Source organism: Saccostrea echinata, unplaced genomic scaffold (genome assembly GCF_033153115.1).
Source record: "Saccostrea echinata isolate AGI-Se365-2 ecotype Australia unplaced genomic scaffold, CSIRO_AGI_Sech_v1 ptg000023l, whole genome shotgun sequence".
Classification (NCBI taxonomy): Eukaryota; Metazoa; Mollusca; class Bivalvia; order Ostreida; family Ostreidae; genus Saccostrea; species Saccostrea echinata.
In genome coordinates, this window is record NW_026889772.1 from 12,369,180 (window position 1) to 12,385,425 (window position 16,246).

A 16,246-nucleotide genomic window follows, 5' to 3' on the forward strand; every position below is an offset into this window, starting at 1 on the left:
GCACACATCTGCATCATTATCAATGTTTGACGTGAATTGAACACAGTGTGTGCATTCTCCGGCCTTGTACTTTGATACTTTCGTGTACTATTTATCACTTCTATGGAACTCATTTTTGAGTTAAACTTTATAAAGCAATGTTACAATGTACCTCCAAAACTGGATATCAATGAAAGTAAATTCGGAAAAATTTGCGTATACAGTGTATATAAAAAGGTACTAGTATTGTCTTCTGTAAACAAGAAAATATTAAAAATCTGAATGAATTAAATTTCAGTTTTAAAAAAAAATTGCTAATTGAAACATTTGAAACCTTAATTTACAATAGAAAAAGTACGAAATGTTCACTTACTATACTGTATTTATATATTTTAGCTATCTAAGGATGTCTTTAAATGATAGACATACATATGCAGATATATCTACAATAGACAACAGAGGTAACATTTTTTTTATGATACTAAATGTTTCAAGAACGGTAAACCGTACGCGCAAATTTTCTATCAGTTAACAACTTTTACAATGTTACCCATCGCCATGCATCGTCATCCGTAGCTATAAATATGACCCTGGAGGGCGTGGTTTATGCACTTAGTGGGATAGAAAGGGTAAAATATTACATTTACATGTAAATGGAAATTTGAGCCGTTTTTTAACCACTGACATACCGATTTCTTCCGCTCATAGGTTTTGCTGAAGCGGAATTGTGAAGTTCAGAGAAAGAGAGAAAAAAAATTGATTTACATTAGTAGACAAATGATATGTATGAGATGGGCGGGATCTCTCTCTCTCTCTCTCTCTCTCTCTCTCTCTCTCTCTCTCTCTCCTAGCATCATAAATCCTCGCTACAGCAAAACCCACGTGCTGGTTGCAGAGGGTGGGCGCGTCTTAAAGCATTGCCGCGAATACTGCTTTGAATTTCATACTATGTAGCAATCAGTGTTCAATAAGAAAGACCCAAGCATTCTATTCACAAACATTTATACCAATTCAATGCGCATCATTGTAACAACATTTTTTTTTTATCAAATGTCTCTCAACCAATCAGATACTACTAATTTAAATGATTACATGAAAGAGAAAAAATAATTCTCCTTTAAGGCTTTTCATCTTCACAATCACTTAAAGGATTTTCTACGTTTTAAATTTTAAATAGACAATTTTTCAGAAATAAAGTGCTTCCTGTCTTCGAGGAAAAACAAAAAATCTGTTTTGGATGCCCAACCTTAAACAGCTGTTAAAGTTTATAATAATTCTATAGTTTTAAGTGTAAAATGTCAAGGATTCGATTTGAGACAAACATCTTAACGTGCTTATGAACATGTCCTTTTTTTCGTTTACATAAAGATTCTTCTGAATGTAAAACGGTAGTTGAGAAGCAAATTGAATGCGGAACCTTTTCTGATAGGCAATTTTTTTTTCTGACGATTTGATACCTAATAAACAGTACACATAAATTTTCAGTTTTACTCTTATCTGAAAAAAGGAAATTAAACTTACATCGGTATTTTGGTAAGCAGTGACAGCAATGAATTGCGTTTCTGGAAACGCATGCGTCTGTAAGCTCTTTTGCTCGTTTGGGCCCTGTGACCCCACCTCTATAACATGGATCCTCGGTTGATACTTATGCATGGAATTCAAAATAATCTGAAATAGTACAAGTCTTAAGAATAATACAAAACGATATGGTGAAATAGGATTTCATTTCTTACTATTTACAATCTGGAATTACAAACTGTATTCATCACCCATGATGAATTTTTTTTTATTTGTTGTGAGTGTTGAAAAGCATGTCATTGTTTAATAGACTCAGCATTGATAAATAAAGTGTATAGATTTTGATGCAAATCATTTTCAAATGTCAGATATCTTTTTTTTAAAAAAATCATATTTGAAAAAAAAACAGTATTTAATGGTCGTTATATTGTAAACCTGCTTTCCTTTGCAACAACTAACTTTTTTAAGTTTTGCAAGGACGCGGAAATCACCTTGAAGTTATCCGAGTTATCGCTCCAGCATCTTGAAAGAAAAGACAGAAAATCGCGAAACAAAGATCCTAACATATGTATGAATAATAAAATCTATTATACCTATTCCTATTTTTTCTTTCTAAAAATGTGACTAATAAAACTGCTTTTTTTCTAAACAGTCTACCGTGAAAAAGTTTTTGTGCTTTTTGCCCATGGTGAAACTCGATTTCCCTAGATTTTCATCTCGGAACTTTTCTGGTTTTATCCGTATCGTGACGTAACCAAGTAAAGTCTGCTTCGGTATAATAAAACACCTATTTACTGACTATTCTGACAATAGCAAATTTATTGTCCCCCTCGACAGCAACTATTTTCTTCGGCTGCGCCTCGGGAAAAAGTTGCTGTCTTGGGGGACAATATACTTGCCATCGTCTTTATAGCCATTATAAATAGGTGTATAATATCTCGAAAGAAAGTAGCCACAAGGAAAGTTAGTTAACAATTTTTGATAAATTAAAGAAAGCATCCGCTGTAAATATTTAAACAATGGCGTGATTTTTAATATAGTTATCGTTTATGATATGACTTATAAGTGTACTTTTATGTAAGAACTTGTTTAACACAAATAAAAGCTCTGAATAAAATCTTGAAGATTAATATCTTTATACTTTAAGATTTATTTTTAATCAATATCCTGCAATGAAAAAGATTTCAGGAAAATAACTGTGAATTCTACGTCTTAGAAATACTAGTATACATTGGAAAATAATTTTTGTGAAGCGCGAAAAACATTTTTTATAAACGATGACAAAGGAACAATCCGGCTCGACTATTAATTTTTTATGGTCGACAAGTACTGAATGTTTGAAGAAATATCGAGATAACAAGATTACCTATGAAGAATCATAATGGAATATCACAATAAAATTCTTGAGTATTTTAAGAAAACGTAAGTTTATTCACCATGTAACTGTATAAATGTTTGCATCTCAAAGTAAATACATAATTAAACATGAAATATATCCATAGGATATGAATGCCCCGCCAAGGGTATATTAGTAATGCAACATGAAAATTTGTACATGTATTAGCGTATGAAATTTGAAATGATAAATTTTCACCAAATTATATGTAAGTGCAAAAGCTTACATAAATATATCTTAAATGGTTTCTTTAAAACTAAGCAAAATGCAAATTTAAGAAAAGTGAGGTCAAGGTCACAGGAAAGTGAGGTCAAAGTCAAAGGAAAGGTCAAGGTCAAAAAATGTTGATGCAGTTGCATGGCTCTTATCAATATCTATCAGCATATGAAGTTTGGTAACAATATCTTGGAGTTTCTTTGAAACTGGGCGCTGAACCGAGCTAAAGGTCAAAATGTGATGCAGTTGAATAGCTCTCATCAGTATGTATCAGCATATGATGTTTGACACTAATTTAAGAAAAGTGAGGTCAAAGTCAAAGGAAAGGTCAAGGTCAAAAAATGTTGATGCAGTTGAATAGCTTACATCAGTATGTATCAACATATGAAGTTTGATTACACTATCTTGAATGGTAACTTTAAAACTGAGCTAAACACTAATTTAAGAAAAGTGAGGTCAAGGTAAAAAAAATGTTGATGCAGTTGCATGGCTCTTATCAATATCTATCAGCATATGAAGTTTGATAAAAAATATCTTGGATAGTTTCTTTGAAACTGAGCTTTGAACCGAGCTTAACGTAATGTGCGACGATAGGACAGACGGAAGGATGGAAGGACGGAAGACGGACATGACAAACAGTATATGCCCCGGCAATATTGATGACGGGGCATAAAAACTCCTTAGTACTTAACATGTTAAGATAGTATATATGAAGCTCTCAGTGCATAGTAAACAAAGTAGTCCGTTTGTGGCAAAAATTTAATTTTAAAAAAATTGAAAAAATTACGCACTTTGAAAATTTTTTCAAAGTGCTTTAAAACTGGGACAAAATCAACGCATTTCGAAATTTTTTTTCAAAGTGCGTTAAATTTGGGACAAAATCAACGCACTTTGATTTATTTTTTCAAAGTGTTAAGAGTGTACATCAACAACGCACTTTGAAAATTATGTATAAAACAATAATTCTGGACTTAGATTTTAGTTATAGACAGCATTATTTTTTCATATTTCTTTCGAAAAAGTAATGAATTGATCTACCCTCATCGAGAACGAGAAGACAGGTAGAAGGTTCCTCAGCCCAACTCTTGTGCTGGTAAACGATGTAGTTCTTGTTCATTTTAATGATAAGAATTTCATTCAGCTCCTCAACTATTATTTTTAAAAAGTAATTTTTTGAACTACATGTGATTTTGAGAAACTACTGATCATGTTAGCTATATAGCCCGTTGGTTGTCTGTTTAATATTCCGCCGAGCTGCAAAACCTTTATTCAAAATGTATCCACAATGATTCCTCAGAAAAAATGGCATTTACAGGGTAATTGAAACATGCTATTAGACATGTCTAGCCTTCTTATGATATCAAATTAAAGATTTAGAAGTAATCTGACTGTATAAATTTTGTTTATAAGATTTTTTTTTAGAAAAATGTATTTGTGAACGAGGTAAAAAAACTAAAAATTCAAGTGAGTAATGTGACTATGGAATATATATATTTTTTAATCAAATAAATGAGTTAACCATTGTTTCATATATGTTCACAATAGATAGATAGATGAATATGATAGATTGACAGATGAGAGAGAGAGAGAGAGAGAGAGAGAGAGAAATTTTCATGGTATGGAAAAATCATAATTGCTCCCTTTTCCCTAAGAAAAACGCGAAGCTTTAAGTCACTTATCGATCCCTACATCAACCAAACTTATTACAGACTGGATAAAATAAAAAAAAAAAAGAAACGAAAATGTGCTATTAAACAATCATTCCTCCATTATTCAGGCCCGTAGGAAGCAATTTCAGTTGGGGGGGGGGGGCACAGCCAAACATTTTTCAGTTGACAGTTGAGGGGGCACTACCAAAAATTTTCTGACAAACAAAATAAAAAAAAAGAAGGTCATCAGGCGTTTTCATTGAGGGGGCACAAGCATATAGTTTCTATGTTTACTATAGTAATCTATATATCGGTAAAATTATTGGGGAGGGGGGCACGGGCCCCCCTGCCCCCCCCCCCCCCCCGATTCCTTTTATTTCTAAAAGACCCTATTATAACAGTTACATGTACTAGAACCTTTGGGAACAAGACAACCTCTAAAAATCTTTAAAACGCCTATATCTCAGATCCTGAAGTGACGTCATCACCGAAAAGTTATCCAACCAGGTTCAAATAATCATTTATCGTACCTAACATCTGTTAGAATATTGACCAAGCCGTGTACATTTTTTTTAAAAGTGCGTTAATATGGTCGATATTAACGCACTTTGAAATTTTTTTTTTTCAAAGTGCGTTAACTTTATCCCAAATTTAAGACCTCTGGCTTTTACGTTGCTGTTTACCTACCTGGCTGACCTGCCCTTGGTCCACTGCTCTATTATTGGTCAGTTTCAATTTTCCGAAAACAATATCCTGTTTCATCCAATGGGCCCCGGAGCTTGGGGAATCCGGGTGAAGATAAACACGTCCATCTGCAAAATATAAGTACCTTCATCTAAGATCGCTTGTTTTATAACAGATAAACTGGGTAATTATCAATCAAAAATGCTCTTTTTAAAGACTTTCAAATTCGATGCTTTTTGAAGCTTTAAAATTATTTGTCCTGTGATGCAGTTTTTCATTTATCTATAAAAAATTGATAATATATCATATTTATATTTAAAGCAAATGTATATTTTGATGCAAATATAACCTTTAAACATATAAACATATAAAATACGTGAGACGGTATCCAATAGCAGATGTAAGCTTAGGATCTTCGTAGTATAAACTAATCGGATACCGATGTTGTTATTTGAGAAAATCCGCAAAAAATCATCCTAGAAACAAGTAACAAGACTACTAGTGTAAACCAATTATTAATTGTATTGATTTCTGTCATTTTTATTTTTTATTACATTTCATTTTCTAGCCACCATGTCGTCACGAAAATTCGTAATATAAGGTAAAAAAGGAACCCACAGCGACAATCCGGAGCCAATTAGGGAAAGGTAAATAATATTGTACTTCACAATGCCAGCACAGTGGTCATACCGTAATTTGATTCACAGTGGTCAAATGGCTTTTTCCGCCGGCGGCAGGTGTTTTACAGAATAAGAGCCAGGTCGGGTAACTACCCGGCAGTTATTTGAGCGGTTGATCGATCGGCATTATTCTAGTCAACATGGACGGTCATTATCTACAGAGAGTCGTGTAATCTTTGACAAGTGTTAATATGGAAAGGACCACATAATGAGACGTCCAATAAACATGACATTTCCCTCTTCTTCGATACTTTTTCTTTAAAATCTGACGTTTTTGTTTTGGCTGTATTCCATACCCTATCGAATACAGTTTTAATACAGTTACTGCATCTCTTATGTCATTTGTACAGTAAACAACAAAATATGCTTCACTTCATACTTCATATGAATTTAACTGCTTTAAGGTCTGACGACACGTTGCTCGAATATCTGTTTTATATCTCTTCGTAATATACAACAAATTAATCATCATCATCATTGTCTGTGATTTTTAAACTGTTTTCAAAATGTCTAACTTGTAGATAAAGACACCAAAAAATTGACATTGGGAATACTTAGCCTAGTGATTTCCAATAGGATTATATATTAAATAGCATCCTCTGGGATCTTACACAGATGCCCGGTAAGGTACCTTAATTTTTTGTGAGGAAAATTGTTAAAGTAGCAATATTTCAATGATAAATTCTTGGAAAGAATTATATATTATTGATGAACGTGTCGTCGGACCTTAAAGCTTGAAATATCCAAATATGGACACAAAGGGGCGTGGCTTGTCATCTTTTGCATATTTGTATCATAGTTATCCAGTTTGATTATTTTTTTCTATATACATGTACATTGTATATAGAATATCCTTTCGAAATACATGTTGGTCGATTTCAATATCATGTCAAAACTTACTTTCTCATTTATAACTTATTTCGAACTTATTTTTGTCTTTTATTTTCACAACAAAGAGCAGCTAATTGTTTAGGTTTTATTCAAAGTAAGGAGTAAGAATAAAAATAGTTTCACGATGTCTTTGCCTTAATGATAAAAATATAATTAACTCATCACACTTCTCATTTAAGATTTACTCTCCTTTGATTTGTATTTCTGGTTTTATTCCGATCGTACCAGGTCAAAAAGGGTTACCACATAAGAAACTATAAACTCACATGTACGAACGTTCTATTAAGAAAACTACAGACATGTATATATGTCCATAGGACATGAATGCCCCGCCAAAGGTAGTGTCATTTTGGAAATTTTGAATTTACTAAGTGGGGGTAAATGCAAAATTTACAACATGGTAACTTTTTCATGTACCTCTACCTTGTAAATTCAAAATTTACAACATGATAGTAGATCTGTATTGTATCATGAAAAGAAATTTACAATCATGCCTCTTCGGTCTGACCTAATAGTAAAGTATGACGAAAGAAGGTATCTTTTTCATATCTTTTTAATTTACATAATTGGTACCTTTAGTACAGTTGGTGTCTTTTAGCATGGTATGTAGTGTTGAATCAGTCTTTCTATTTAATTTAACTGCTAAATGAAATTGTCTCATTGATTCAAGTTTTTTTTTCTCATAAATAGTAAATCTATGCATAGGTATGGTTGAAATATCTATGTGTTTGGATTTGTAGGAAATAATCCTTTATGGAATTGAATAAGATGAACTCAGAGCAAAGTGACGGAACTGATATGTATGATCAGTGTATGATTTTGATAAAAATATCGAACATTTAAAAAAAAAAAATGAGTTAAATGCAAAGTGTGACGGACGGATCGGACAGACGGACAGAAAACAGGACGGAATACGGACACGATAAACGCTGTTCCGGTCATGTTCATGGCGAGCATAAAAACACTCTGTTCGTACTTACAAGACTTAGCTTTGTTAATTAGAGAGATTTTTCGATGTAATTTATTAAGTAGCCCCCTGTATCTATGTGAAGAAATGTGCGATCCTCATCATTCTCTTGACATGTAATAATTTACAGTCGAAGAAAAAAAAATCGACACATTTCAATGATAGGTAATTTGACACCAACTCCGTAATAGGAAAGTGTACTGGTATTATCCTCACGTACTGGTATTATCCCCCCCCCCCCCAATTCATTATTATCCGAAGGAACACCTGTAAGTTACAAACATGCCATGTTTCTAAACAGGGGAAATGCGCAAAATGAAAGGGAAAAAGCACAGTAAAATATAGACATAAATATATCTGAGTGTGCGAACTTTTTTGAGACTTGTATTTAGTTTTGCTCAGCATCAGCTGCACCGAATGTAGAATTATAAAAGACGTATGTGTGTACATACATGTAGCCCTAGTTGCCTGGAATTAAATCGTGTATGCGAGGCGATAATTAGATAGGAGTAAAATAACCAGTAAATATTTTTTTTTTATCTCGTATACACGTAGACAACCGATTTTACGTAAATTTCTATCTCTTTTTAATTTGACCAAAACTGATTGATTCGTTATTTTAAGTTTTCCCTTATAGTTTCAGTTGTACATCATTGGACTATAAAAACAATAATGCCCGTCAAGTTGATGCCAATTTGCACACATAGTATACCGGGATACCCCAATCTCACCTATACAGTTTTGCGGTGTTCCAACCACATAAACCGGGAAGAGTACCCAGGAATCTCTGTGAAACCGTAGGATCCGCAAGCACCGCAGAAAAAAATTTACGCAGCAGCGGCCGATCTATTTGTGGTTGTGATAGAAAGTGCACATGGGGAAATGAGACATTATTTCTCTATTAGTTCAGTAATTAAAAATAATTCTTTTAATGATAACATGTATAAAATCATGACTACATTTTTTTTTTTTGAAAATTTGCTTTAAAATAAGTCTTAATTTTTGTTATTTTATTTCAATTTCATTTTCATTTCTCTTCAGACAATTATTAATTTATGATTATATAAGAAGAGTTTACAATAGGTACTCCCCAACCTTGGAGTGTGTAAGATATGAACGTAAATCGTTATGATTTTCCGGATAATTAATTAAAAGTGCTAAAAGTGCATGATGAATAAAATTGAAAAGTTGTTCAACAAGTAAAAATTGTTCTGAATATGCTACAGCACACAAGGATATTTTTTTCTTCATTTTGCACCGCGCCGTATAGCATAGTCTACTCTGCAGAAATCATCGGCGTCTTCACGTGACAAAGGTCCAGGGTATCAGCACGTGGTTCATCATGCGATCTCATATCTTGATGACAAGATTATCACTGACTTTATTAAATCGATGAATCAATTTTGATGAACAAACGTACTTAAATTTCTATTCATTTATTCTTATTTTATTTTATTTTTTATTTATTTATATTTATTTATTTAGTTTTTGCGTTGAAGACAGTCTGAATTAAAAACTATCTCTCTTTCAGCTTCGAATATCTTGTACTTTCCTTGGATGCTTAATTGTGAACTCAAGTACTTTTTGAAATGCACAATTTTGTTTGCGGCCGATTTGATGTTTTGCATCAGTTTTACTTGTTTTTTTTCTGAGGTTGTCTGCGGAAGTTTCTAATGCGTACTGATACCTTATACTCCATTCCGGTACCTTATATGCCGAATTGACACTGTTAAGACATCGCAGCAACCCCCAAGCTCAGCTCGGCGGTGGTTACACGGTGGCAGGACGTTTTCTATACGGAGTCAGTGCAGTGAAGCGAATCTGTGGCGAAAAGAAAGACGGTATCTGGCAGTTAGATGTCGGTGTCAGTAGGGTGACGCTCCCGCGCATGCGTTTTTATTACGAAACTCTCCGTGAGATAGAGGTGGTAACGGTCTCACGACGTCATCACATTATTATTATTATTTTAAAAATATATGCTTCGGGGCACCCGTATAGTAAACGAAAGTTAACTACAATAAGATTAAGTATTAAGTATAGTAAATCAAAGTATCAGAGTTTTTCCTAAAAAAAAAATTGAATTAAAATATCAAAGTATCTACGATATTGAATCAAAAGTATTTTTACTATGAAATTCATTTTTTTTTTTTCAGTTTGGTGTCAAGCGAGAAAATGCTTATACGTATTCAAATAACCATCACTGATGTGAAAACTGAGATATCTGGATGCTCCGATCTAAATCGAAAAAAAGTTCTCGAGTAAAATTTTTTAAGTAAATCAAAATTCCGTAGTAAAGTTTTAAAGTATGTGCTATAATCAACTTTATTATACCTCTGTAATTTTGTTCTTTATAAAGATATAACGAATAAACCTGCTATTTTTTTCTAAATAGTCTTTATCGTTGAATAGTATTTTCCTATGGTGAAATAGTCACCGAACTATTCGTCGGCAATATTCTATTTCCCTCGCGTTTCATATCGGAACTCTTCTGGTTTTATCCGGATCGTGATGAGACACAAGTAAAATCTACTTCGGTATAATAAAACACCTATTTACTGGCTATGAGGACAATAGCAAGTTTATTGCCCCCTCGACAGCAACTACTGCGCCTCGGGATATAGCTGCTGTCTTGTGGGTCAATAAACTTGCTATTGTCCTCATAGTAAGTAGATTGGTGTATTAGTCAACTGTAGTAAAATAATAGTTACATTAAATATAAAATGGTAAATGAACTATTGTATAGAATTAAAACATTTCAGAATTAAACAAAGGAACTATTCATACTGGGCCGATTGTTTTTTCGTCGTTGCTTGTTTGTTTTTTTCTTTGGTTTTATTGTTGTTCTTTTTTTAAGGGGGGGGGGGGGATAAGAAATACTAATACGTCGAATCTGGTTTAAACTGAATAAAGATTGCTATACGGATATGATCAAATAGAAAGAAAGGGAAAAACGTCTTTTCCTTTCTTCCTTACTTCAATTATCTTTAAATTATTTTCATGCTATTTTTCCTTATTTCTTTTCTAAGTTTTTCTTTTTTTATTTTGATTCATCGAAGTGCCCTGCGGTGGGTCGAGCCTTCCTCTAATCGCAATCCAGAACCGGGATAAAAACGTTCGTTTTCACTGCATTGCTTCCAACAACACCGGAATCTTTTCTGTCAACATACCGCAAGATTTGTTGTGATACCGCTCAACAATCCGTCCAAATACCGCAGACACGCCATTCTCCGTACCCGCTCCATAAACAACGTTTCTACTCCTTTGCAATCTGAACAATGTTTCCGTGTCATACCGCAACAATCCGCCATATCCGTACTCACAACGTACTCACGTAATGAAATGTAAACATTTACACTTACATTTAGACGACACATTTCTACACACATTTCAAACCGTACAAAGGAACTGAACTTAAGGTCAATGAAATAAGATTTTTTTCAGAACAACTTACACTAATATGATTACATAGTACCAAAAACTTTACCTGTCACTTACATGGCTTTATTGCCGAGGTTTTTATATTGTCCTTGAAGGGTGAAAGAATTTAATGGGTTAAGAAAGCAGTACTTTAAATACCACCAAATCTACATCTATATAATAAAATAAGGTAACCCAGCAAGTCACGGGATGGGAGGGGGGGGGGGAGGTATCACTTACTTTGTGAAAGCTGCTCTGCTTGTCCGCACGGGACCCACTTGCCATTCTGAAATTTCCAGTGATGCGGATCGGCCAGAATCATGTCAACAAAAACATTATACTGTTTGTGAGGGTCCAGACCATTCAGGCTGAACTGTAGCGTTGGAAACATCCTCCTAATAAATATTCAAATTATATTTTATTTGCTCAGTGAAATTATATCGATCCTATTGACTAAGTAACCATTCAAATGGAATTGAACCGAAACTAAGTATGTACTTATAGTAGGCTCATTTTTTTGGAGGGGGGGGGGGTGTTATATAATGATAAAAATATAAACGTTTCAATAATATGAATGATAATAATAACAACATTTAGATGCGTCAGATGTATATACTATATAAATATTATTTATATTCAGAGTTGGTATTAACTTCTCATAAACAACTTAAAAGCGATGCCAGTGCAATGCAAACGTGACTCTAGAGTGATAAACCGTTTACGAAAATAGATTTCTGAATTTCTATTAATAGCAGTAGTAAAAACGGTAAAACTAAGTGTTAAATGATGAATTTCTGAATCGAGACTTTCTAAAGACCACGTGATGCGTGCATACAAATTTTCATATATGATACAATTATAGTCTTTTGATGAGGTCAATCCCTAGATATAGACCTTAGAGAATGCATATCGACCGAGCACGAAGTGCGAGGTTGATATGCTTTCTCTAGGGATTGTACCGAATCAAAAGACTACAGTTGTTTTATTATTTTTTTATGGTTAATAAGAAATGTCTTAAATCTATGTTTCTAATACTGAATACTTTCTCATATAAGGCATTGTTATGTCATTCGCATTATGAGGTCACAGTTGCGAATAGCAGCTGCAGTATCTGTTTTTCGAAACATCCAGTTTATAAAGACTATTGTGACGTAAGCACTATTGCTGGTTCACCGAAGAACGTTTCCAGTTTTAGAAACAGCAAGGTTTATAATTTTTTAGAGACTTAAAATAGAAACACCGAGTTTATAAGACTTTTTATACTTGATCAAGTGATCTAGTTTGAGCCAATCAGATAGATGTGTTACAACGCACTTTGAAAAATTACGCACTTTGAAAAAAAAAATCAAAGTGCGTTAATTTTGGGACCACTTTAACGTACTTTGAAATTTTTTTTTTTTCAAAGTGCGTTAATATCGACCATATTAACGCACTTTAAAAAAATGTGCACGGCTTGGTCAATATTCTTGCAAATTTTAGGTATGATAAATAATTATTTGAACCTAGTTTAATACTTTTTCAGTGATGATGTCACTTCAGGATCTGAGATATACACGTTTTAAAGATTTTTAGGGGTTGTTTTCTTTCCAACAGTTCTCGTAAATTTTATAAAAGGGAAATTGGTCTTTTAGAAATGATTGTTTGATAGCATAATTTCTTTCCTTTTTTATTTTAATTCAGTCTGTAATAAGTTCGGTGGATGTGACTTAAATGGAAAAAGGAGCAATTATGATTTTTCTCTACCATGAAAATTCTCTCTCTCTCTCTCTCTCTCTCTCTCTCTCTCTCTCTCTCTCTCTATATATATATATAAATGCTGCCTTGATTTACAGAATGCTCCGCTTTGCGGTGCCCTTGTAAAAGTTCCAGTCAAATGAGTATTGTGGCTAATCTTTTATTTTATTACTATCAAATTAAAGATATACACGCTATATAAACGCGATTTTTTATGTGAAACAAATGACTAAATGATTTGAGAAACATGATGTGTAATAAAAAATAATTACTTTCCACAAAGTTTTACTAAATAAGTCGTTGTAATTACAAAACAATAAGCAAGATCTGCAATTAAGAATTCAGCCTATTCATGAATATTGATGAAGGAAGTGCGTAAACAGTATATAGACACGCATGTCCGCGGGAAATCATAGACAACGAGGTACGTTGCATTTTGACTACGATTTTGAATGAAAGTTAATATCTGTCATTACAGAGTAGATGGTTAATACTGGTTGTTTTCAAAGATAAGTATCTTTAAGCATAAAACGTATGCCATCCATGTCAAAAGTTATTTTGTATTTTGCAATCTCGATGCAAATTACGTCACTTCCGTTTCGCACAGGAAAAACTAACACACACACTTACATACATAATCCCGTTACTATATCCCCTCAAACGTTGCGAGGGGATAATAATGTTGTCTATTACTAAAATTCAAGTCCAAAATTTTTGTTTTATACACACTTTTTCAAAGTGCGTTAAGTGTGTACATGGTAAAAAATTATTATGTACACTCTTAACGCACTTTGAAAAAAAAATTCAAAGTGCGTTGATTTGGTCCCAAATTCAACGCACTTTGAAAAAAATTTTCAAAGTGCGTTAATTTTGTCCCAAAATTAACGCACTTTGAAAATTTTTTTCAAAGTGCGTAATTTTTTTAAAGTGCGTTGCCACATAGATGGCAACATTGGAGAAAAATAATAATGCAAGTTTTTCAGTCTGTCTATACAAGGCGTGTTTGTGACACCATGCAATTCCCCCTTCCCACTACCACCACCAACACCAAATGTAATGCTTCAATAAATGTAATTCTATTATCACCCCTAAAAATATTACATGTATTATAAAATAATAATTCTAGAAAAATAATGTTGCTTTTTTATCAAGGAGTGAGAAATATAGACATTTGTATTTTTTTCTTAATTCAGTATTTCTTATTTGAATTAATAGAAAATCTTTAAAAATACTTTTTTTGCTCTGCTGTATTTATATTATGCATTTATTTGGCTTTTTATTTATCTATATTTTTTTTTATCTATATGCACATTTATTTACTCATACATTTATTTATTTGACAGCGGAACTTACCTTATGAGATTAGAGTTCACTCTGAGATGCAGACCCAAATATTAGCGATTCGCAGTAAAAATTGAGCGAATAAAACATAGTATTTTTCTTAAGTATCTTTTACTTTACAATAAATATGCAGGTGCCATATAATTTTATATTTACTTTTTCATATTAAAAAAAAAAACAAAACAAAAACAAATAATGATAAATGAGCAAAGCTTTAAGATTTGCTCTAAATAAACACGCATCAAAATTAGTCTAAAAAGTAGCTAATCGTAAATATTTATTAATTAATTTCTAAAAGAAAATATATATATTAAAATTTGTCAATATTCTATTTACGTGAACCAGTCGCCAGTATCGTCTGCTATCTTGGGTGCATATATATATATATATATATATATATATATATATATATATATATATATATATATATATATATATATATATATATATATATATATATATATATATCTTTGGAAATTCCGAAATTCTGAATATTAATCAATATTGTTTTTTTTAAAATTATTATATACCTGTTTGAACTGCCTTTCTTAATAAATAATTCACGTGCAGTTGAAATCACATGTGCATTCTTTGTTTTCATTTCATTGATGGTTAGACATAAAAGTTTTAAACAGTGGTATGTGTAATTTCTCTGGCGAATTTCTGAGATTTTTAAATTTCTCTTGTCTATACAAAACGTCTGTCTCACAGTGTGAAAAAAGACGCATCCACTTAAGAGATGAACACACTGTTAGACAACCATTGCATTGAAGGGATTCCTATCACATATATTTGTATATGCATCATTGGGCGATACTTTGACACACTTAAGACTGAAATGTTACGATGCAATCACTACAGATATATTTTTGAATTAAAAAAAAAATCAAAAAAAAAAATATATATATCAATATACTCAATTTTAACTAAAAGAAAATCTTATATTCATTAGCACATCTTAAAGTTTTTATGCGTAATTATTTTATGTTAAATCGGTAGCCATATTATATCATATATATATATATATATATATATATATATATATATATATATATATATATATATATATATATATATATATATATATATATATATATATATATATATATATTACAGTTTTAAATGTAGTTTTAACTTTATTTCATTTATATACGCAATGAATAATGTAAACAGGATTCGGAAATAAGATATTCCAAATTAAATTAGAACTAATAAATCAACAAATATTCGATGAGTTTTCATAAAATAATGCAAATACAGATATGAACATTCTAGGGAGGAAGTCAGGGGATATACGTTCATAACTTTCAAATAGAATAATACGGCCATTGTACAATTATTCCAAAAGAGGAGTCTGATAAGTTTCAAATCTTTTGAATGTTGTTAACAATGATACTATATGTTTAAAAATATTGGTATTAAAGGGAAAAAATCCCGAATCATATAGTGTGCTACAGCAAAGTTTTTAGTTGTTTTTGTAATCTGGAGTACCTCTGTACACCATAGTTTGGAATTTGATTATAGTGTGTGTGTGTGTGTTTCTTCTTCTTTTGTGCAAAGTATCCAACTCAAACAATCAATATCAAAACAATTGTCGCACCTGTGACTTCGCGAGCTGTCTCTATAATTTTCCCCCCGAATTTATCAGATAGACCGTTTGTTATATTTTTACAATGTCTGCATATTCAATAATTGGTCTAACAAATGAAAAATTTAAATTTTCTAAAGATTTTCTATCAAAGAAAAATCTCAGTCGGGCTAGAATGGGTAGCAT

The 16,246-nt window shown here is 32.2% G+C and overlaps 1 protein-coding gene across 1 annotated transcript in view; it reads right to left on the reverse strand.

Moving 5' to 3' along the window:
- Positions 1-16,246, reverse strand: part of LOC133191488 (eomesodermin-like) — a 34,696-nt gene that overhangs the window by 14,705 nt on the left and 3,745 nt on the right. Inside the window, exons 2-4 of the mRNA XM_061327239.1 lie at positions 11,638-11,792; positions 5,446-5,570; positions 1,501-1,647 (exon numbers count right to left, since the gene is read on the reverse strand). Of these exons, the coding sequence (XP_061183223.1) occupies positions 1,501-1,647; positions 5,446-5,570; positions 11,638-11,792 (427 nt within the window). The remainder of the gene's footprint in view (positions 1-1,500; positions 1,648-5,445; positions 5,571-11,637; positions 11,793-16,246) is intronic.